The sequence below is a fragment of the Schistocerca cancellata genome, chromosome 7 (genome assembly GCF_023864275.1).
Source record: "Schistocerca cancellata isolate TAMUIC-IGC-003103 chromosome 7, iqSchCanc2.1, whole genome shotgun sequence".
NCBI classification, from domain to species: domain Eukaryota; kingdom Metazoa; phylum Arthropoda; class Insecta; order Orthoptera; family Acrididae; genus Schistocerca; species Schistocerca cancellata.
In genome coordinates this window covers 393621757-393646569 of record NC_064632.1, presented here as the reverse complement: position 1 = coordinate 393646569, position 24813 = coordinate 393621757, and the positions used below count along the sequence as shown (strand labels likewise).

Sequence of the window (24813 nt, the reverse complement as noted above, 5' to 3'; positions counted from 1 at the left end):
TGCTGACCATATGACCCTCCATATTTGCAGCCAGAGACACTTATCGGATGAGGATGACACGGCGGTCGGTCGTTACCGTTGGGCCTTTCTAGACCTGTTCGGACTATGATGGATTAAAGAAGGAATCACAGTACGATTTTCCGCAGCGAAACAATTTTGGAAGAGCCATTGTTTTGTTTCGGCCTTACTCTGCTAGACTGCGTTTCGATCCCGTTATGGTTCAAAAGAAAAATGGTTCAAATGGCTCTGAGCACTATGGGACTTAACACCTGAGGTCATCAGTCCCATAGAAATTAGAACTACTTAAACCTAACTAACCTAAGGACATCGCACACATCCATGCCCGAGGCAGAATTCGAACCTGCAACGGCAGAGGTCGCGCGGTTCCAGACTGAAGCGCCTACAACCGCTCGGCCACACAGGGAGGCTATTCCGTTATGATCCGTTTATTGTTTTGTCAGAAGTCCAAAACTTTTTAGACTCTCCTGTCGTAGTGTACATTACAAGGCTAACTGAGTGTTTATCGTTCCTGATTTCGAAAGGTAAACGTGCAGACATCAGTGTACGCTACTCATGCCCGTAGATGGATGCAGTTCCACAATACGATTGCAGTCTGCGCTAAGGCATCGAGGTCGCCGGCCGAGACCGTTAGGACTTTTTGTGCATCTGAAGGCCACGCAATAGCTGCGAAGGCGTGCAATCATCTACTTCTTCCGTGCACAGCGTCTTCGGAAGGAGCTTTCCTCTTGGTTAGGATAAGCGATTTATAAGCGTAAGCCGCATTACTTGCTGAAGACATTGAGCGTACGTTTCTGGACACACTGTACAGTAGTCAACACATACATTTTGAATTCCATTAATATACAAAGTTTGGACAGAAATATGGAAACACTGCGATTAAGCATGCTTGAACATAAATGTAGATACTAGCCAACCAAGTCTGCAGCTTGCGTTGGTGTACTTAAATACGAACGGAACCTGTAGAATGCTCTAAATATGTTACAAGTGTTAGCCGTGATCAGAACAGTGTTTTGTGTAGTTGTGACTGCATTAAGTCGAAGGTTAGTGAATTCGAACATGGGCAAAGTGTCGGTGCCCGTATGGGGGTGCTTCCGTAAACAAAGGAACCGTATTATCTGATGTTTCAAGGGGCACGGCACCAAAGATTTATGCCACATCAGGGAAAGCAGAAAAACATCCGATAAGTCATTACGGGGACGAAAGTTTGTGTTGTGTGATCGTGGCGGACGATCATTGAAGAATTGTGTTGAAAAGTAAGGGGAAGACAACTGTAAAACTGAATGTCGCACTCACGAATCGTATCAGCACCTAATCAATAGGCGCTACTGTCTGGAACCGCGTGACCGCTACGGTTGCAGGTTCGAATCCTGCCTCGGGCATGGATGTGTGTGATGCCCTTAGGTTGGTTAGGTTTAAGTAGTTATAAGTTCTATGGGACTGATGACCTCCGATGTTAAGTCCCGTAGTGCTCAGAGCCATTTGAACCATTTGAACACGTGTCGCAATGTGGGGTGTAACGCCATCCCGCATAAAAGTGGTACATTCTGGCAGGTGTATATCAGCCAGTTTTAGGGATGATGCGATTTTGCAACATATCGGCGTACCTCGCACCCGTCACGCTGACGTTCTCGAAAGTTGCCGAGAATTCTTCTGGGTTGCATGGCCGTGGTCCACGGAACTCTTCTATCCCTGACGTTTCGTCCAAAGCTACGTTGGACATCTTCGGAGATGCTCCTGGTTGTGCTGAGTCTTGCCGACTGACGAGTCGGACGTCGAAGAACAGCCTAAATACCTTGGAAAGTGGGCGTGGTCTGGATTTCACATGATAGCAGAGATGAACGTTGTCAAGGATAAAATATAACTATCGATCACAGAACGTCAAAGATAAAAACTTCTCATACATTCTGTAGCGCCACTGTCCATATATCGCTCAGTTTCATAGCGTCTTATTTTCTGTTAAAATTATCACCATGTTTACAAATTTCGATGGCTTCTCTATATAGCCGTGGATAATAGTTCGTCATAGTACATAAAAGTTCACTATCCGGAAATTTCACTACGCGATCACTCGACTGAACAGCATGTTCGACCACGGCTAACTTGTCTGTTTTCCCTAGTCGGCAAAGACTTTTATGTTCCTTCAACCGTGTATTCACACTTCTCTTTGTAGTTCCAATGTAGGCCTTACCACATGCACCAGGAATCTTGTGTACACCACTTGAAGACAGAGGGGGACGTTTATCCTTAACGGAACGACGTGCTTGGCCTATTTTCTTAGTTGGTCTGAAAATCGGTCTAACGTTATGTTTGCTTAAAATCATGTCGATTTTATCCGTTACTTTTTTGATGAAAGGTAGAGAAACCGGGTTCTTCCATCGCTGTGTCCTATCGTTGTCCTTAGGCCTCCTTTTATTCGGTCGCAAAACTCTATCTATTTCCTTACTAGAGTACCCATTCTTCTCAAAAGCCTGATTTAGATGTTTTAACTCGGCTTCCAGGTATTCCGGTGCACAAATCCTTTTAATTACACCTCTTTTCTGTTGGGGATGATGACTGGAATCCTTATGCAAGTATCTGTCGGTACGTGTAACCTTCCGAAAAACTTTATGTTTCAAGCTGCCATCAGTCTGTCTCATAACGGAGACATCCAAGAAGGATATTGCATTATCTTTCTCCATTTCCATGGTAAACTGGATTTTAGGCTTTATACTATGTAAATAACAAAAGAATTCCTCTAAAGCTTTTCTGCCATATGCCAGTCGGCAAGACTCAGCACAACCACGAGCACCTCCAAAGACGTTCAACGTAGCTTTGGACGAAACGTCAGGGACAGAAGAGTTCCATGGACCACGGTCATACAAGAGTCGCGCGGTTCCATACTGAAGCGCCTAGAACCGCTCGGCCACTCCGGCCGGCTGCGACACGTGTGGAAGATCTCTTGCACTTCGGCTGGCGAAGCTCGCGTGCTGAGTTGTCACTTCCATCGTGCTTGGCCTACCTGGTCCCCGGACCTCAGACCGTTGAAGTCGCAAGTCTACCACGTTCGTCTGGACTCATTAAGGATGCTATGAGACAATTTCTCACCATATCTACTGATATGCTGTACAGTGCTGTTCATACTGCCCCTCGACTACAAGTATTGTTGATGAATGAATAGCCGATACGTTGCGCATTTGTTATAAATAATATCATCTTCACTAAAAAATCAGTTGTTATGCTAATTACTATTTTCGTATCATACGAAATGCAACCTGTTGGTCATATTGTTGTTTCAATAAAACTCCATGTCATTTAAAGCACGTGTGTTAATTTTTACCTCTCTAACTACATTACTCTGTGAAGTATTGATTTTTCAAATGTTGACACACTATTGAGTCATCCTGTGTATTGTAACTACTGCAACTGCCCTCTAACAATATTAGCCTCGTCAAAATATCACAGTTCATGGATAAGAAATGCTGCTGCACAACAGCGAGTAAGGTAGCGCAGTTTCAAGACAATGGACTCGCTTGCTGGAGGACAGATTCTCAAATCCCTGCCCGAATTTTCCTGTCTTTCACTAGATTGCTTAAGGCACATTCTGGGATGGTTTCTTTGAAAAGGAAACCGCTTATTTCCTTCCCTTCCCCAGTCCGAGCTTGTGCACTAATGACGACGTTACGATGGGACTTTAAACCCTAAGTTACTTTCCTTATTTTAGTTATTCTGAATACAAGGTTTGTCCAGTTGTAGCCACTGAAATACAACACTCCAGTGATACTTGAACACTGCTTTCAGTTGTAATGATGTAACAGTAAAAGCAATTCCTACCACGCATTTATATTCTATTTTCATGTAGCCACAATGCGTTACACATGAAATGCGTTCGCATTCGAAATCAGATTTCCCGCATAACGCGGGCGGTCGCCTGACCACCTTACGTGCCGACTACCTCAGCACGCTTGACGGCCAGAGCCAAACTTATCGTATGTCGTCAACCATGTGTCTACAACCTGCACTCTCACGTCCATCATATATATTCCCGTACAGCGGAGACATTTTAATTGAAAGTCGCTTGCCCGATCTTGGCGAGTAAATACGACATCGCAGTGCTTATGTTGAAACTTCCTGGCAGATTAAAACTGTGTGCCCGACCGAGACTCGAACTCGGGACCTTTGCCTTTCGCGGGCAAGTGCTGTACCATCTGAGCTACCGAAGCACGACTCACGCCCGGTACTCACAGCTTTACTTCTGCCAGTATCTCGTCTCCTACCTACTCCGCTGCAGAGTGAAAATATCATTCTGGAAACATCCCCCAGGCTGTGGCTAAGCCATGTCTCCGCTATATCCTTTCTTTCAGGAGTGCTAGTTCTGCAAGGTTCACAGGAAAGCTTCTGTAAAGTTTGGAAGGTAGGAGACGAGATACTGGCAGAAGTAAAGCTGTGAGTACCGGGCGTGAGTCGTGCTTCGGTAGCTCAGATGGTAGAGCACTTGCCCGCGAAAGGCAAAGATCCCGAGTTCGAGTCTCGGTCGGGCACACAGTTTTAATCTGCCAGGAAGTTTCATATCAGCGCACATTCCGCTGCAGAGTGAAAATCTCATTCTGGAGTGCTTATGTTGTTCAGAATTACGAAGCAATGTTCCTTCGGACTTGCATACATTTAGATAAGAAGCCACAGGAGGGGGAGTGTTTGTTGAAGTTGACAAAAATATTGTCTCTATTGAGGTCGAAGCTGAGTGTTGAGTATGGCAGTGAAATTATCTGATCGCGTATAACAGATGTAGGTGAAACCAAGTTCATTGTAGGATGTTTTTACCGGCCACCCGATTCCGCCGTGACAGTTCTAGCGTCCTTCAAAGACAGTCCACGGTCAGTAGCGCGGAAATACCCAGTTCGTGCATTCAGTTGGAGACTACTTTAACCTGCCGAGTATACATGGAATGTCCATGGATTCATTGGGGGGGGGGGGGGGGACAGACAGACCGCCATGCAGAATACTTTTGAACACGTTTTCTGAAAACTGTCCTGAGCAGCTAGCTCGGCAGCCCACACTCAATGGAAGTATCTTTGACGTCGTAGCTACAAACAGGCCGGACCTCATCGACAATGTCTGTGTAGAAACGGGGATTAGCGATCATGATGTTATTGTAGCAACTATGACAACGAAAGTTAATAAATCAGTCAAGAAGCCTAGGAGAACGTTCCTGCTAGATTGAACGGATAAGTTGTTATCAGCATCTCACCTGACTTGACATCACTTACTTCCAGTAACATGAATGTAGAGGAATAGCGGGAAAAGTTTGAGCAGATTGTTAATCGTGGTCTGGAGAGTTATGCAAATGCCCTAACAGGAAAACATGCTGCCGAAGTCACCTGCACTCTACAGCATTGGGAAAAAGACATTTGGTCGGATGAGGAGTGTTGTTTCCAACTTCTGCCTATGTTTACGTCCTAAGAGTGAGGATAAAGGATAGAAAAGATCCTCCATGATCTAATAACGAAATTCGGAAGATGCTGAGGAAGCAAAGGTTGTTGCACTCTCGGTTCAAAACAGGACATTTGGAGGATAGTAGAGATTCGTACGTTTGTGAAAAGATGTACGCACTACTCATACAACTACTACTATCATCACAATCTTAACAAAAGAATTAGCAGACAACTCGAGGAAATCCTGGTCCTATGTAAAATGGTTAAGAGGGCCTAAGGCTTCCATTCTGTCCCTTGCTGACCAGTCTGATGTGTCAGTTGAAGATAGCACCCAATTCGGTTTTACGAAGAGTACTCTACGGCATTCGCCCCTTACCCAGCCAAAATTTAGCGCGAATATCTTGCGTAGCAGTAAGTCCCAAGCGACTGGAAAAAAGCACAGGTGACTATAGTATATAAGAAAGATAAAAGAACGGACCTGCAACATTACAGACCAATATCCGTAATTTCAACAAATGGTTCAAATGGCTCTGAACACTATGCGACTTAACTTCTGAGGTCATCAGTCGCCTAGAACTTAGAACTAGTTAAACCTAACTAACCTAAGGACATCACACACATCCATGCCTGAGGCAGGATTCAAACCTGCGACCGGAGCGGTCGCTCGGCTCCAGATTATAGCAACTATGGCAACTAAAGTTAATAAATCGATCAAGAAGCTAGGAGAACGTTCCAGCTAGATAGAGCAGATAAGTTGTTGTTAACACCTCACCTGACTTGACGTCACTTACTTGAATGTAGAAGAATGACAGGCAAAGCTTGAGCAGATTGTTAATCGTGGTCTGGAGAGTTATGCAAATTCTCATAACAGGAAAACGTGCTGCCGAAGCCACCTGCACTATACAGCATTGGAAAAAAGACATTTGGTCGGATGAGCAGTGTTGTTTCCAACTTCTGCCTATGTTCACGTCCTAAAAGTGAGGATAAAGGATAGAAAAGATCCTCCATGATCTAATAACGAAATTCGGAAGATGGTGAGGAAGCAAAGGTTGTTGCTCTCTCGGTTCAAAAGAGAACATTTGAAGGATAGTAGAGATTCGTACGTTTGTGAAAAGAGCACTCTACGGCTTTCGCCCCTTACCCAGCCAAAATTTATCGCGAATATCTTGCCTAGCACCAAGTCCCAAGCGACTGGAGAAAAGCACCGGTGACTCTAGTATATAAGAAAGATAAAAGAACGGACCTGCAACATTACAGACCAATATCCGTAATTTCAAAAAATGGTTCAAATGTCTCTGAGCACTATGCGACTTAACTTCTGAGGTCATCAGTCGCCTAGAACTTAGAACTAGTTAAACCTAACTAACCTAAGGACATCACACACATCCATGCCCGAGGCAGGATTCGAACCTGCGACCGCAGTGTCGCGCGGTTCCAGACTGAAGCGCCTAGAACCGCTCGGCCACTATGGCCGGCCGGCCGACAGACAAGGGTATCTGTCTACACTGCCCCAGGGAAGTATGGTAGGACTGCTGTTGTTCTCTGTATATAGGCCTATAAACGATTCGTCGCGTAGGGCGGGCAGTAATCTGCGGTTGTTTACTGGTTATGCTGTGGTGTATGGTAAGCTGTTGAAATAGAGTGACTGTAGGAAGATACTACTTAGACAAAATTTATAGTTGATGTGATGAATGACAGCTAGCTCTAGATGTGTGAAACTGCAAGTTAATGCCGATGTGTATTAAGAACAAACCTGTAACGCTCGGGTACAGTGTTACTAGTATTACTAGTATCGTGCTTGATACAGTCAAGTCGTTTAAATATATTGGGGTAACGTTGCAAAGCGATATGAAATGTGGAAGAGAAGGCAAATGGTAGCTTTCGATTTATAGGGAGAATTTTAGGGAAGAGTGATTCAAGTGTAAAGGAGACCGCATTTAGAACGCTGATCTGACGTATTCTTGAGTAGTGCATTAGTGTTTAGGATACGGGTCGGGTTGAAGGAAGACATCGAAGCAATTCAGAGGCGGGCTGCTAGATTTATTAGCGGTAGGTTGGAACAACATGTCAGCGTTCCAGAAATGCTTCGGGACTCAAATGTGAAACGCTGGTGGGGAGGCAACATTATTTTCGAGAAACATTCTTGAGAAAATTTGGAGAATCAGCATTTAAAGCTGACTGCCAAATGATTCTACTGCCGCCAACATACATTGCTCGTAAGGACCACGAAGATAAGATGTAAGAAATTAGGGCTCATACGGAGGCATATAGATAGACGTTTTTCCCTCGCTCTAGTTGCGAGTGGAACAGGAAAGGAAGCGATTAGTAATGGTACCAGGTACCCTCCGCCACGCACCGTACGATAGTATGCAGAAAATTTATGTAGACGTAAATGTCCAAAGGGACAGTACATGACCGAAGAAACATTGCTTCGTATTTCTGAACAACAGAGGTACTGCAGTGTCGTACAATGCATTACATCATTTTGCTAGCATCAGCTACCTAAATCACCATATCTCCTTTCTGTTAATTCTGGTACTTTTCACAATCAGACGACCGCATACAAGTTTCTTCTTCACAAATTTCTTCATTTTAGCATAGGTCTCTCCAGTAGCTATTTAGTTCCAATTTTCTTTTAACATATCCCTTACCTCTAAAGAGTTCGTTATGCTACTCACTAGCGTAATTGCCATCGCTAGTTACAACTATCAATGACTTGAAACTTCCTGGCAGATTAAAACTGTGTGCCGGACCGAGACTCGAACTCGGGACCTTTGCCTTTCGCGGGCAAGTGCTCTACCAACTGAGCTACCCAAGCACGACTCACGCTCCCTCCTCACAGCTTTACTTCTGCCAGTACCTCGTCTCCTACCTTCCAAACTTTACAGAAGCTCTCCGCTGCAGAGTGAAAATCCCATTCTGGTATCAATTACTTGTTTACAATTTATCCTTCATTTCACTGCCTCGGTTGCACAATTATTTTACGACAATATTGTAATAAGTACATTCCGTATGGAGACGATGCGCTGCTTACGCAATTACATAGATCAGATGATGAGCAGAGGAGGTCGAAACTAGTTACCATAAAAATTAATGTGCAGCTGAGACAGTAATATAGAGGACAAATTTTAAATTACAGTACAGTTGCGGACTCTCTCGTAACGAATGTGCCAGCAATAGTGAACTATTTCTTTCTTAACATAGTTCCTATTGCTACCGAGTGAGGTGGAGCACCAGTTAGCACACTGGACTCGCATTTGGTAGGGGTGGGTCACGAACCATTTCATGGAAACTCACGTTTACTTTTCCTGAGTCGTCGCTATAACACTTAATGTGAATTCTGGGATGATTTCTAGAATCCTTTAATTGCTCTGGATGTGTTAACGCGCGCGCCTTCGTACATGTCCGTGTGTGCTGTGAACGTGTCTACGCGCACCACCAGTCCTTCTACCTGATATTGTATTGTATTGTATGTTAACCGGGAAGGTCCCCGCCGCAGCCGCAGTGGTCCACAACCCCACGACGACTGCCGCAGTGCACTTCACCCCTCCGCCGCCCCACACCGAACCCAGGGTTATTGTGCGGTTCGGCCCCCGGTGGACCCCCCCCCCCTCCCCCCCCAGAGAACGTCTCACACCAGACGAGTGTAATCCCTATGCGTGGTAGAGTAATTGTGGTGTACGCGTACGTAGAGAACCTGTTTGCGTAGCAACCGCCGACATAGTGTAACTGAGGCGGAATAAGGGGAACCAGCCCGCATTCGCCGAGGCAGGTGGAAAACCGCCTAAAAATCATCCACAGACTGGCCGTTTCACCGGAACTCGACACAAATCCGCCGGGCGGATTCGTGCCGTCCGCAGCTCGTGGTCGCGCGGTAGCGTTTTCGCTTCCCACGCCCGGGTTCCCGGGTTCAATTCCCGGCGCGGTCAGGGATTTTCTCTGCCTCGTGATGACTGGGTGTTGTGTGTTGTCCTTAGGTTTGTTAGGTTTAAGTAGTTCTAAGTTCTAGGGGACTGACGACCATAGATGTCAAGTCCCATAGTGCTCAGAGCCATTTGAACCATTTGATTCGTGCCGCGGACCAGGCGTTCCTTCCCGCCCGGAAAGCCGTGCGTTAGACCGCACGGCCAGGTTAGGCGGGCTCTTCTACCTGGTACTCTAAAATGCGCACAGAGTACGAGGTAGAAGGATTGGTGGCGGGCGTAAAGACGTTCAGAGCACACAGGGACAGGTACAAAAGGCGTTACCTTGTCCAGAGCAGTTAAAGGGTTAATAAGGCTGAACAGTGAAGGGGGAGGCGTGTTTATAGCGGTAAGAAGTGCAATAGTATCGAAGGAAATTGACGGAGATCCGAAATGTGAAATGATTTGGGTGAAGGTCGCGGTTAAAGCAGGCTCAGACATGGTAATTGGATGTCTCTATAGGCCCCCTGGCTCAGCAGCTGTTGTGGCTGAGCACCTGAAGGATAATTTGGAAAATATTTCGAGTAGATTTCACCACCATGTTATAGTTCTGGGTGGAGATTTTAATTTGCCGGATATAGACTGGGAGACTCAGACGTTCATAACGGGTGGCAGGGACAAAGAATCCAGTGAAATTTTTTTAAGTGCTTTATCTGAAAACTACTTTGAGCAGTTAAACAGAGAACCGACTCGTGGCGATAACATATTAGACCTTCTGGTGACAAACAGACCCGAACTATTTGAAAAAGTTAACGCAGAACAGGGAATCAGCGATCATAAAGCGGTTACGGCATCGATGATTTCAGCCGTAAATAGGAATATTAAAAAGGGTAGGAAGATTTTTCTGTTTAGAAAAAGTGACAAAAAGCAGATTTCAGAGTACCTGTTGGCTCAACACAAAAGTTTTGTCTCAAGTACTGATAGTGTTGAGGATCAGTGGACAAAGTTCAAAACCATCGTACAATATGCGTTAGATGGGTATGTGCCAAGCAAGATCGTAAGAGATGGAAAAGAGCCACCGTGGTTCAACAACCGAGTTAGAAAACTGCTGCGGAAGCAAAGGAAACTTCACAGCAAACATAAACATAGCCAAAGCCTTGCAGACAAACAAAAATTACGCGAAGCGAAATGTAGTGTGAAGAGAGCTATGCGAGAGGCGTTCAATGAATTCGAAAGTAAAGTTCTATGTACTGACTTGGCAGAAAATCCTAAGAAATTTTGGTCTTATGTCAAAGCGGTAGTTGGATCAAAACAAAATGTCCAGGCACTCTGTGACCAAAATGGTACTGAAACAGAGGATGACAGACTAAAGACCGAAATACTAAATGTCTTTTTCCAAAGTTGTTTCACAGAGGAAGATTGCACTGTAGTTCCTTCTCTAGATTGTCGCACAGATGACAAAATGGTACATATCGAAATAGACGACAGAGGGATAGAGAAACAATTAAAATCGCTCAAAAGAGGAAAGGCCTCTGGACCTGATGGGATACCAGTTCAATTTTACACAGAGTACGCGAAGGAACTTGCCCCCCTTCTTGCAGCGGTGTACCGTAGGTCTCTAGAAGAGCGTAACGTTCCAAAGGATTGGAAAAGGGCACAGGTCATCCCCGTTTTCAAGAAGGGACGTCGAACAGATGTGCAGAACTATAGACCTATATCTCTAACGTCGATCAGTTGTAGAATTTTGGAACACGTATTGTGTTCGAGTATAATGACTTTTCTGGAGACTAGAAATCTACTCTGTAGGAATCAGCATGGATTTCGAAAAAGACGGTCATGTGAAACCCAGCTCGCGCTATTCGTCCACGAGACTCAGAGGGCCATAGACACGGGTTCACAGGTAGATGCCGTGTTTCTTGACTTCCGCAAGGCGTTCGATACAGTTCCCCACAGTCGTTTATTGAACAAAGTAAGAGCATATGGACTATCAGACCAATTGTGTGATTGGATTGAGGAGTTCCTAGATAACAGGACGCAGCATGTTATTCTCAATGGAGAGAAGTCTTCCGAAGTAAGAGTAATTTCAGGTGTGCCGCACGGGAGTGTCATAGGACCGTTGCTATTCACAATATACATAAATGACCTGGTGGATGACATCGGAAGTTCACTGAGGCTTTTTGCAGATGATGCTGTGGTGTATCGAGAGGTTGTAACAATGGAAAATTGTACTGAAATGCAGGAGGATCTGCAGCGAATTGACGCATGGTGCAGGGAATGGCAACTGAATCTCAATGTAGACAAGTGTAATGTGCTGCGAATACACAGAAAGATAGATCCTTTATCATTTAGCTACAAAATAGCAGGTCAGCAACTGGAAGCAGTTAATACCATAAATTATCTGGGAGTACGCATTACGAGTGATTTAAAATGGAATGATCATATAATGTTGATTGTCGGTAAAGCAGATGCCAGACTGAGATTCATTGGAAGAATCCTAAGGAAATGCAATCCGAAAACAAAGGAAGTAGGTTACAGTACGCTTGTTCGCCCACTGCTTGAATACTGCTCAGCAGTGTGGGATCCGTACCAGATAGGGTTGATACAAGACATAGAGAAGATCCAACGGAGAGCAGCGCGCTTCGTTACAGGATCATTTAGTAATCGCGAAAGCGTTACGGAGATGATAGATAAACTCCAGTGGAAGACTCTGCAGGAGAGACGCTCAGTAGCTCGGTACGGGCTTTTGTCAAAGTTTCGAGAACATACCTTCACCGAAGAGTCAAGCAGTATATTGCTCCCTCCTACGTATATCTCGCGAAGAGACCATGAGGATAAAATCAGAGAGATTAGAGCCCACACAGAGGCATACCGACAATCCTTCTTTCCACGAACAATACGAGACTGGAATAGAAGGGAGAACCGATAGAGGTACTCAAGGTACCCTCCGCCACACACCGTCAGGTGGCTTGCGGAGTATGAATGTAGATGTAGATGTAGAAATAGATCATCCTCGTCCACTCACCATTGTGCTGCGCCGCTAATGATCTCTTTGTCAGTGGCACCTAAGTCCTCCCGTCACAGTTCTTTTCGTTACCGTTGACTCACAAGTACTACTGTATATCTTGCATAAGCAATTATTTTTTGTAAAACATTAAAGCGTCAGAATCATTTTTAACATGTTAATAGTGTATAAAATTATACACCAAAAACTTATGTTTGGGATATGATTTTAGTTGCGAAATGAAGAAATACCGTGAAGCTAGTTAATGAGATGGTAAAGAGTCAATTTTTGAAGTAAACTCTTAAGAGGGGCGTTCAATAAGTAATGCAACAAATTTCTGTCGGCTAATTTCACGTGAGAAAATGCAGGATTTGCGGCGGCGCTATACGTAGCCTTCGAAATGGTGCCTGTAACAGGCATGCGTTGCAAGCATATAGCTGTCACTAAATTTCTTTTGGCGCAATATCAGAGAGCATCGCAGGTTTTAATAGGCGCTTAGAGGATGTCTACCGAGACCTTACAGTGAACAAAAGCACGGTGGGTCGTTGGGCGAAGCGTCTGTCATCATAGCAACAAAGTCGCGAAAACCTGCCGATGGCCTGCGTGACGGCCGGCCGCACACAGCTGTGACTCCTGCAATGTTGGGACGTGCGGACACTCTCATTCGAAGTGATCGACATATCGCAATCAAATACCTCGCTGCTGAAATGGACGTCTCTTTTGGTAGTGCTGACACAGTCGTCAAGTTGGGGTATCGAAGATGTGTGCCCGCTGTGTTCCTCGCCACCTAATGACCATGAAGAGCATCGAAGAACCATCTCTGTGGAATTTCTTGTGCCTTGCGAGCCCGGGTTCGATTCCCGGCGGGGTCAGGGATTTTCTCGGCCTCGTGATGGCTGGGTGTTGTGTGATGTCCTTAGGTTAGTTAGGTTTAAGTAGTTCTAAGTTCTAGGGACTGATGACCATAGATGTTAAGTCCCATAGTGCTCAGAGCCATTTCAACCATTTTTTGCCTTGCGAGGCTGATCGTGACAGTTTTTTGTCGGTTATCGTCATAGGCGATGGAACAGGGCTCATCACTTCGGACCGGGAACAAAGCGGCTCTCCATAGAATGACGCCACATCATCTCTCCTCTGAAGCGGAATTTCTAGCCGCACCCTCAGGCGGTGAAGGCAAGGCGACGGTCTCCTGGGACTCTGAAGGGGGTTTCAGTTAGATGTCCTCCATCATGGTGCAACGATCAACTCTTTAACTCTGAAGTGTATTGTGCTACATTCAAGAAACTGAAGAAACGACTTCAAAGTGTTCGTCGACACAAAAATGCAAACAAACTTCTCCTTCTCCGTGACAACACAAAGCGTGCCGGCCGCAGTGGCCGAGCGGTTCTAGGCGCTCCAGTCTGGAACCGCGCGACCGCAACGGTCGCAGGTTCGAATCCTGCCTCGGGCATGGATGTGTGTGATGTCCTTAGGTTAATTAGGTTACAGTACTTCTAAGTTCTAGGTAACTGATGGCCTCAGATGTTAAGTCCCATAGTGCTCAGAGCCACAAAGCGTCACACAAATCTTCGCACCCGAAAATAGCACACAAAACTTTATTGGACTGTTCTTCCTCATCCTCCCGACAACCTGGGTCTAGCACGTTCCGACTTCCATCTGTTTCTCGCAATGAAGGATGCACTCCGCGGCAAACAGTACGTGCATGATGGGGACATTCAAATGGTTCAAATGGCTGTGAGCACTATGGGACTTAACATCTATGGTCATCAGTCCCCTAGAACTTAGAACTACTTAAACCTAACTAACCTAAGGACAGCACACAACACCCAGTCATCACGAGGCAGAGAAAATCCCTGACCCCGCCGGGAATCGAACCTGGGAACCCGGGAGTGGGAAGCGAGAACGCTACCGCACGACCACGAGCTGCGGACGATGGGGCCATTATTGATGTAGCAAGACGTCAGGCAGTATAGTAGTACCACGCGAGCGTTCCGGCCCTCACACTAAGGCGACGTAAGGTCTGCGCATTGCACGGAGATTGCCCTGAAAAATAGGGTTTTGAGGCCAAAAGAGTGGGAAATAACATGATGTATTGGAGTCCTGGATAAAACAAACCTAAAACTACACTTAATTCCTCCCGCACGGGTCATGAAGGCCCAAAGGTACCGACTGGCCGCCGTGTCATCCTCAGCACACAGGCGTCACTGGATGCGGATATGGAGGGGCATGTGGTCAGCACACCACTCTCCCGGTCGTATGTCAGTTTCCGATACCGGAGCCGCTACTTCTCAATCAAGTAGCTCCTCACTTTGCCTCTCAAGGGCTGAGTGCACCCCGCTTGCCAACAGCGCTCGGCAGACCGGATGGTCACCCATCCAAGAGCTTGCCCAGCCCGACAGCGCTTAACTTCGGTGATCTGACAGGAACCGGCGTTACCACTGCGGCAAGGCAGTTGGCATAAAACCAACCTGCTGTCAGGGGAAAAAAATGTGTTTTATAACTTACTGAACGTCCCTCGTATAATCGGTGGTACGAGAAAACGGAAGGAGAAGAGACGAGACGAGATGTCACTGAAAATTACTGTGTTGATTTACTCACAAACCGGAATTTCCCTGTCCGCACAGGATGGCAGCAATCGAGCTTGTACATTTTTTTATTGATTTTGGCCATCTTAAACTAGTACGAGGGGACTTCAAATAGTGAGTCCCAAATGTCGTCCCACATTAGGCTCATCGCACAACAAGAGTGATGCATCGTCGGGAGAGAGTACATTTTGTGCATTTCATGTAGACACAGAGCATCACAGTGTGATAGTGAAACGGCACAGCACCTGGAAAAGTGCTCCGAAGTTGCACACAGAATCACCGTGAAATTCTGGCAGTATATAGACCAAACGCAGTGTTGCGTCTAGGCATAGTGAAATGGTGTCAACAGTCTGACCAACGCAGCACAGGCGTGGGAATTGCTAATTGGAAAGGAAGGCCCTCGACATCGGCAACAGACGTCAGTGTCGAGGGAATAGAGGAAAAGATTCGCAGCAGTCGCAGAGTTTTGGGAAAAAATTGAGTACTTTCGTAGAGCGGCTCTCAATGGACGAAGGCGTGAATTTCTGTCGTCGAGGAATAAAGCGATTGGTAGAACATTTTTACAGTTTTTAAATGAAATCATTCCAGTTTTTACTGAAAACGTTAATTATTGCGATTGAAACTTCGACATATGGTCATTTTCAAGCATTGTAGTATATTGTAACCCACTCAGTAATATCGTACAAAGCTGTGATATGCTGTATAAGAGCAGTTGCATGTTTTGTTGTGAATTTATCTGCTCTTCCGTAAGACAGCTCATCTCCTTGTATCTTTAACCACGCCTACTACGTGAAATTTAAACTTAAGTGTTTAATATCATTATTTCACCAGCTCTCTAACGTGTTTGGTACAAAGAAAGCAGATAAATTCACAACACAACATGAAACTTTTCTTAGATGGAATATCGCACATTTACACTCCTGGAAATGGAAAAAAGAACACATTGACACCGGTGTGTCAGACCCACCATACTTGCTCCGGACACTGCGAGAGGGCTGTACAAGCAATGATCACACGCACGGCACAGCGGACACACCAGGAACCGCTGTGTTGGCCGTCGAATGGCGCTAGCTGCGCAGCATTTGTGCACCGCCGCCGTCAGTGTCAGCCAGTTTGCCGTGGCATACGGAGCTCCATCGCAGTCTTTAACACTGGTAGCATGCCGCGACAGCGTGGACGTGAACCGTATGTGCAGTTGACGGACTTTGAGCGAGGGCGTATAGTGGGCATGCGGGAGGCCGGGTGGACGTACCGCCGAATTGCTCAACACGTGGGGCGTGAGGTCTCCACAGTACATCGATGTTGTCGCCAGTGGTCGGCGGAAGGTGCCCGTGCCCGTCGACCTGGGACCGGACCGCAGCGACGCACGGATGCACGCCAAGATCGTAGGATTCTACGCAGTGCCGTAGGAGACCGCACCGCCACTTCCCAGCAAATTAGGGACACTGTTGCTCCTGGGGTATCGGCGAGGACCATTCGCAACCGTCTCCATGAAGCTGGGCTACGGTCCAGCACACCGTTAGGCCGTCTTCCGCTCACGCCCCAACATCGTGCAGCCCGCCTCCAGTGGTGTCGCGACAGGCGTGAATGGAGGGACGAATGGAGACGTGTCGTCTTCAGCGATGAGAGTCGCTTCTGCCTTGGTGCCAATGATGGTCGTATGCGTGTTTGGCGCCGTGCAGGTGAGCGCCACAATCAGGACTGCATACGACCGAGGCACACAGGGCCAACACCCGGCATCATGGTGTGGGGAGCGATCTCATACACTGGCCGTACACCACTGGTGATCGTCGAGGGGACACTGAATAGTGCACGGTACATCCAAACCGTCATCGAACCCATCGTTCTACCATTCCTAGACCGGCAAGGGAACTTGCTGTTCCAACAGGACAATGCACGTCCGCATGTATCCCGTGCCACCCAACGTGCTCTAGAAGGTGTAAGTCAACTACCCTGGCCAGCAAGATCTCCGGATCTGTCTCCCATTGAGCATGTTTGGGACTGGATGAAGCGTCGTCTCACGCGGTCTGCACGTCCAGCACGAACGCTGGTCCAACTGAGGCGCCAGGTGGAAATGGCATGGCAAGCCGTTCCACAGGACTACATCCAGCATCTCTACGATCGTCTCCATGGGAGAATAGCAGCCTGCATTGCTGCGAAAGGTGGATATACACTGTACTAGTGCCGACATTGTGCATGCTCTGTTGCCTGTGCCTATGTGCCTGTGGTTCTGTCAGTGTGATCATGTGATGTATCTGACCCCAGGAATGTGTCAATAAAGTTTCCCCTTCCTGGGACAATGAATTCACGGTGTTCTTATTTCAATTTCCAGGAGTGTATATCACTGAGTGCTTTAAAACATCCCACAATGTTTGAAAATGACAACTTGTTGAAAATGCAGTCGCAATAAATAACAGCCAAAAGCGGAATGTTTTCATTTAAAAATTTAGCGAACGCAAAATCCCCAAGACTGGCGAAGTTTTACAGAAGCTCTAAATTTATTGCAAAATGCTTGTAATAGTGTCCACAACGAAATTCTGTCTTGCAGAAAACCTTTAGATATTGTGTCAAATGTAAAGTACACCAGTGGTCAGACGCAATCAATACTTTGACAACGTTATAACAATGGTGATCTTACTGAAGACAGTGCCACAAAGCCGCCCCGTCGGAAGTTAGAATTCTCCCTCGGGTATGGGTGTATGTGTTGTCCTTAGCGTAATTTAGTTTAACTTGGATTAAGTTGTGTGTAAGCCTAGGGACCGATGACCTCAGAAGTTTGGTCCCATAGTCCTTACCACAACTTTCCAAAATTTGGCACTAAGCACAGTCACTAAACACGGTTTTCCGGAATACCTTCACGAAAGAACACGAAATAAATCTTCCAGAATACTAATCAAGAAAAACTGCCTACGTAAGTCTTTGGCATTGCGAGTTAGCTTAAAAGACTTAAAACTGGCAAGGCCTCCGGTAGAGACTGTACGCCAGTCATGCTCCTTTCAGGATAAGCTGATACAGTAGCTCCATATCTAGCAATCATATACAACCGCTCACTTGTAGAAAGATTCGTGCCTAAAAATGGAAAGCTGCACAAGTCACACCAATACACAAGAAAGAAAACAGGAGGAATCCGCTAAATTACTCACCCATATCAGTAACGTCGATTTGTTGCAGGATTCTGGAACGAATATTGTGTTTGGACATTACGAATTACCTCGAAGAAAAGAATTAATTGTCAAATAGATAACTCGGATACACGAAATATCGTTCTTGTGAAACACAAGTAGTTCTTTATTTTCATGAAGTAGTGTGTGCTATCGAGAGAGGGCGTCAAATTGGTCCCATATTTTTAGATTTCCAGAAGGTTTTGACACCATTCCTCACAAGCGACTTCTGATAAAATTGCATGGCTATGGAGTATTGTCTCAGTTGTGTGACTATTCGTGATTTTCTATCAGATAGGTCACAGTTCATAATAACTGACGGAAAGTCATCGACTAAAACAGAAGTAATATTTGGCGGTTCCGCAGGGGAATTTTATAGGCCCTCTGTTGTTTCTGATCTATATGAGTGACTTAGGAGAGAACCTGAGCAGCCGTCTTAGGTTGTTTGAAGATGATGATGTCATTTACCATCATATAAAATCATCAGATATTGAAAACGAATTGCAAAATGATTTAGACAGGATATGTGTGTGGTGCACAAAGTGGTAATTCTTCTAAATAATGAAGTGTTTAGTCATCCATATGCGGACTAAAAGTTATCAGCTGAATTTCAACTACATGATAAATCACACGAATACAAAGGCCGTAAACCCAGCTAAATACTTAAGAATTACAGTTACGAATAATTTATATTGGACCTATCACATAGATAATGTTGTGATGAAATCAAACCAAAGACAGCGATTTATTGGCAGAAGACTTAGAAAACGTAATAGGTCAAAGATGCTGCTTACGTTACCCTTGTCCGCCCCCCTCTTCACACGAAATCACCAACTAGCTCGTCAGAATATGAAAATATTTTGCTGGTGTCCACCTACATAGGGAGAAATGATCATGATAATGAAATAATAGAAATCGGAGTTCGCACGGGAAGATTCAAGTTTTCGTTTTTCCAACGCTCGGGAAACGAGAGTGGAACAGTAGAGAAGTAGCTTAAAGATAGTTCGATGAACCCTCTGCCAGGTCTTAATTGTGAATTGCAGAGTAATCATGTAGATGTAGAAGACCGTGAACCCGCTTACCAAACTTCTGTTCCGATCGTTGTTCATAGCGACGTGATGGCTATGTTGAAAAATGATTTTAGATATGTGTCACTTTGAAGTGTAGTGCAGCATTCAGTAAAAGTTAAATGGCCTACCATAGATATATATAACTTACTTTGTGCAGTCTCCTCGTATATCATTAGCTGTAAGAAGTTCCACTATTTTCGTGAACTCATTTTAGATCAGTATTGCTGAAATCAGAAACAAATGGCACTGCTTTATATGTATTCTAGCGTTTATTCAGCTGCACAGAGTCGTCTGCCGCCTAATTTCTTTTTATTTCTTTTGCGGTCGCAGGTCTGTAAGGATTAGAAATTTTTTATTTGTGTTATATGTGAATTAAATATAATAACATTTCCTTTCTTCTTTTTAAACAGTTTTATTTGTTGGTTAATGGTGCAAGCCGTCTGCGCTCTAAAGCTGACTTGCATTATAGGATCCCTGACTTTATTGCAGGTTACGAGGTGTGTCAGGCTCTGTGCTGGTAAACGGCAAGCCACGGAATCTACAGAGCTTTCGTCGCGTCTCCTGTTACGTCATGCAGGAGGACATCCTGCAGCCGAATCTCAAGCTAATCGAGGCAATGATGGTCGCAGCCAGGCTCAAGCTGGACCCAGACCTGACCGAGCACCAGAGGAGGGCTGTCGTAAGTACCCGTTCGCCACTCTCTTCCCTTCTCTCACTCTCGTAACCTCTCTGAGTCACTCGTTATCCCTAACCCCTTTATACTGTACTACTTATTTTCGAATGAGTTTCATTGTAGGCTTATTAGATGTGCTAGTAAATTATCTGCAGCATTGCTACCTGAAGAATCCTAGCATGCGTGTGTAACCATTAAAATGTAAATAAAATTTACATCATCGTCTGAATAGTTTAGTACACTTGCGTGCAAAATATAAGGACTAAAGTAACTTTCGAGTGATGAATCACTGCCAAGTAGCATAGCTCTACGAAACTAGATCCACACATACAAGGTGAAAAGTATCGAAACCGACAAACTCTGGGAGGTTGTAGGAGACATCAAAACAAATATTTTTCCCTAATGTCATTTTTTCCTATGAGGAGTATTTAAACCAGTAGAGGAAGATTTCTTTGGGGGCAAATTAATTAAACCAACAGACACTTTTCCATTTTTTTATGACCAAGTGACAACAACTAGGTAGCAGATACGGCACAATTAAACAGTCTCCAACAACACCAACCCACACATTAACGAAGAACCGCACTTGATGAGCGCTAGTAACTGTGGAATGTGGGTTATCCTCACTCCAAACATGCGAATTGTGCATGTTGAAGACTCCATCACGCCCGAACGTTGCTTCATCGTTAAACAACACAGAGGATGGAAATCTAGGATGCATTTCACACTGTTCCAGGTACCACTGCGAAAACTGTGCTCTGGGTGGATAATCATCTGGTTCCAGGTTGTGTACACGCTGTAAGTGAAATGGACGTAACAATTGCTCTCGAAGGACTGTTCTTACAGTCGTCTGATTCGTCCCCATGTGACGTGCAGTTGCACGAGTGCTGATTGAAGGATCCCGCTCCACATGCTCCAAGACAGCTTCCTCAAATTGCAGCGTTCTTATCAAGTGACGGCATCCCCGTCCAGGTAATCTGCTAAATGACCTGGTCTGACGCAGCCGTTGGTACACAGCATCAAATGTCGTATGATACGGAATACGGCGATTAGGATATTGTTGTTGAAAAACCCGCTGTGGAGCTCGTCCATTGTGATACGCTATGTAGTACGCACCAACCATATCAGTGAACTCGCTCCAGGTGTATCGCACCATTAGTAAACAGAGACAATGCACTACTACACTAGTTGACAGCAGTTGCCTACAACTGAAGAGCGTAATATGCCCTCTAACAACTGAAGATCGTAATACGGCCTCTATCAACTGAAGAGCGTAATACGACCTCCAACGGATTAAATAATCCTCGTAGGACAAAATGACATTATGGAAAAATATTTGTTTTGATGTCCCCTACAACCTCCTAGAGTTTGTCGGTTTAAACACTTTTCACCCTGTAGAAACAATAGCTACGGTATAGTGTAGAAGGTAATTACGCAATGAAACGAACAGAAACGAGACTTTTATTCGACTATAATAGTTAGACTGAGGTCACCCAAATTATGATGGTCCACTGGAGATTACAAAGGGCGGTTCATGGTATATGGTTGTAACGCGTGCTCTTATATTATTATGTTTTGCTATTGTTATTGTTAGATAAATCTTTGTTCAGTCGGTCGACGAAATTTTGAAATGAAACTTATTGTGGATGTCGCGTAATAAATACGTCGCGTGAAGCGCTGTTGCGACACAGCCAAAGATCAATTGTGGAAACTAAGCCACAGAATGTTACAAATAATGTTATTAAAGAATACGGCCGACTGACTACATCAAATAAGAGGGCACGAACATTTGCGAATGAGTGGTCATAAAAAAAAGCGTTAAAACTGTGTAGGAAATGAGTCTTAAATATAGTTACGCTTGTACACACTCAAATGTATGAGAACATACGAACGGGATAGAAGCACGTACATTTTGAGTACAACCATCCCCCGCAGCCTGGATAAAAAGAATTACAGTTAAATGCATTTATGATTCAAATGGTTCAAATGGCTCTGAGTACTATGGGACTTAACATCTGAGGTCATCAGTCCCCTAGAATTTAGAACTACTTAAACCTAACTAACCTAAGGACATCACACACATCCATGCGCGAGGCAGGATTCGAACCTGCAACCGTAGCGGTCGCGCGGTTCCAGACTGAAGCGCCTAGAACCGCACGGCTAAATTCATTTATTCATCTTAGAACGTAAATGCGTGGACTTCGAAATAAAATGAAAAGAAAGACTGCAGGTTCTGAATGTCGCGGCAAATGTATTGAAATTGACGGTAGCGGCCACGAACGGAAAAAGATGAACACATTCACGTCCCTCTAGTGTTGACCAGCGTCGCCGTGAAGATCGTCTGTCTCCATCTAAATTCTCTGCATAAAATTAAAATAATAGTAATAATTTTCCAGAATTTCAGGAGCTGGGACCCATGGTATCATAAAAGACGAAATCGCTCTGCTTCAAAATCACTTTCATTATTTAACCCAATTTTATCAGTAAGAAATGGCACAACACGTCTTAACACTATAACAGGATAACAGCGAAAGGTAACTTATTCTAAAACTAATAAACGAAGGGCGTAAAGCTTCTTTTATTCAGCAAATGCTTTACGCATTAATCTCTGGTAGTTGAACTAGTGTCTATACATTCATAAAAAATTATATAATTCCTTTACATGTTGTATGATCACCATGGTCAGCAATGCATGTTCTGCAATGCGCTCCCATGCTGGACACATGGTTGGTAAGGTATACTTGGGTAGCATGTACCATGCCACCACCATCGAGGTTGACATCTGCTGGTCATTGGCGCATGTGAACGTGCAGCAATACGTCCCCCTAATGCATCCCACGAGTGATTGATAGTATTTAAGTCGGGGGGAATTGGGAGGCCATCCCGTTCGCCGAATATCCCCCGTTCCAAGGGCTCTCAACGTGTCCCGCATCGTCATCCATTAAAATGAAGTCAGGACCGAATGCACACCTGAAAAGACACACGTGTGGTAAGCGTACAGTGTCACAATAACTCTGACTTGTGAGTGTCTCGTCTTCAAAGATTTGTGATGTTGACCGAGAGTATAAGCACTGGACCGACGCTCTGTGAGGTCACGTGCTCTTCTCGAATGAGAGCGGATTCAGTCTGCGTTGTGGTTCTGGACTTAGCCTCACATTGTGAGATATGGGAACACATAATGCACTCGAAAAGATTATAGAACATGATATATTTTGTGGTGCAGATGTTATGTGTGTGAGGAGGCATTATGTTGCATGCACGTACTGACTTCCAAAACCTTGAACACGATTCAATCATCACTCAAAGTTATTGTGACACTGTGCTCATTCTTTGAGTGAGTCTTTTCAGGGGTGCATTCGGCACTAACTTCACTTTCATGAATGACAGTACGCGACCGCATCGGACAGTGTAAGCGGAGGAGCTCTTGAAGCGAGAGAATGTTCGACGAATAGACTAGCCAGCCTCTTCCCCCCGACTAAAATCCCATCGAGCAAGTGTGAGATACGTTGGAGAGATGTGCTGTAGCACTTCCACATGCAATAACGACCATCCAGCAGTGTTGCTAACCACGTTGGTGGAGGAATGCAACATCCTACCACAAAAACTCATTAGCAGCTTTGCAGCCAACATGGAAACGCGCTGGAGTGTCTGCATTGCTGCCCGTCGTGTTCATACACCCTATTAAGAATTCCGTCTTTTGTAATGTCGCCGACCGGTGTGGCCGAGCAGTTCTACATGCTTCAGTCTGGAACCGCGCTGCTGCTACGGTCGCAGGTTCGAATCCTGCCTCGGGCATGGATGTGTGTGATGTCCTTAGGTTAGTTACGTTTAAGTAGTTCTAAGTTCTAGAGAAGTGATGACTTCAGATGTTAAGTCCCATAGTGCTCAGAGCCATTTGAACCACTTTTTTTTCTTTTTTTTTTTTAATGTCCAGTGGACCATGATAAATCACGGCGACTTGACTGTAATTACTGTCTGTGAATAAAACTGTCATTTCTATTCGTCTCATTGCGTATTACCGTTACCTTCTGTACTGTACTGTACTGTACTATACTGTAGTACATCTTTATATGTACGGTCCAAGTTACAACGAGCTACGTTACTCGGCAGCGACACAGCATCCAGACTTACTTCCGTCCTCAAGTTTTTCGCACCAATGTATTTCTTCCTTTTATTGACTTATCTGGGGAAAATACAAGCATTATAATTGCTAGTGAAGGTTATTGAAGACAGTTAAACTTTGAGTACACATATATAACAGATATAAATAAAAAATCTCCGGTTTTGGAACATAAAATATTCATATCGTCTATCCTCTTCTTGCATGTAACGTGCTGTCAGGCTTTTAACTTCACGATTGTTCTGAATCGTTAGTGTTTTAATATTTTTTGGCAAGTGAATCTGCATTCTTACGCATTCTCAAAGCTAATTTTGGTGTGGACTGTATTTACAACATCCCGTAATGGTTTGACTAAGATCTTCTGGACATCGGTCATGTCGATAAATATGCAATTTTTGGAAATTTGTGGTAAGGACTATGGGACCAAACTGCTTGCAGGGCTGCAGGGCTGTCAATAAATCCATAAGAGTACGAGGTGGTGCATATCTCTTCTGAACAGCACGTTACAAAGCAGCCCAGATACGCTCAATAATATTGATGTCTGGGGAGTTTGGTGGCCAGCGGAAGTGTTTAAACTTTGAAGAGTGTTCCTGGAGCCACTCTGTAGCAATTCTGGACCTGTGGGGTGTCACGTTGTCCTGCTGGAATTGCCCAAGTCCTTCGGAATGCACAATGGACATCAATGGATGCAGGTGATCAGACAGGATGCTTACGTTCGTGTCACCTGTCAGACTCGTATCTAGACGTATCAGGGGTCGCATGTCACTCCAACTACACACGTCCCACACCATTATAGAGCCTCCATCAGCTTGAACAGTCCCCTGCTGACATTCAGGGTCCGTGGTTTCGAGAGGTTGTCTCTATAATTGTAC

The 24813-nt window shown here is 45.0% G+C and overlaps 1 protein-coding gene across 1 annotated transcript in view; it reads left to right on the top strand.

The window, feature by feature from the left end:
- LOC126092415 (ATP-binding cassette subfamily G member 4-like) overlaps nt 1-24813 on the top strand; it is a 417403-nt gene that overhangs the window by 271988 nt on the left and 120602 nt on the right. Inside the window, exon 4 of the mRNA XM_049908002.1 lies at nt 19638-19827. Within this exon, the coding sequence (XP_049763959.1) occupies nt 19638-19827 (190 nt within the window). The remainder of the gene's footprint in view (nt 1-19637; nt 19828-24813) is intronic.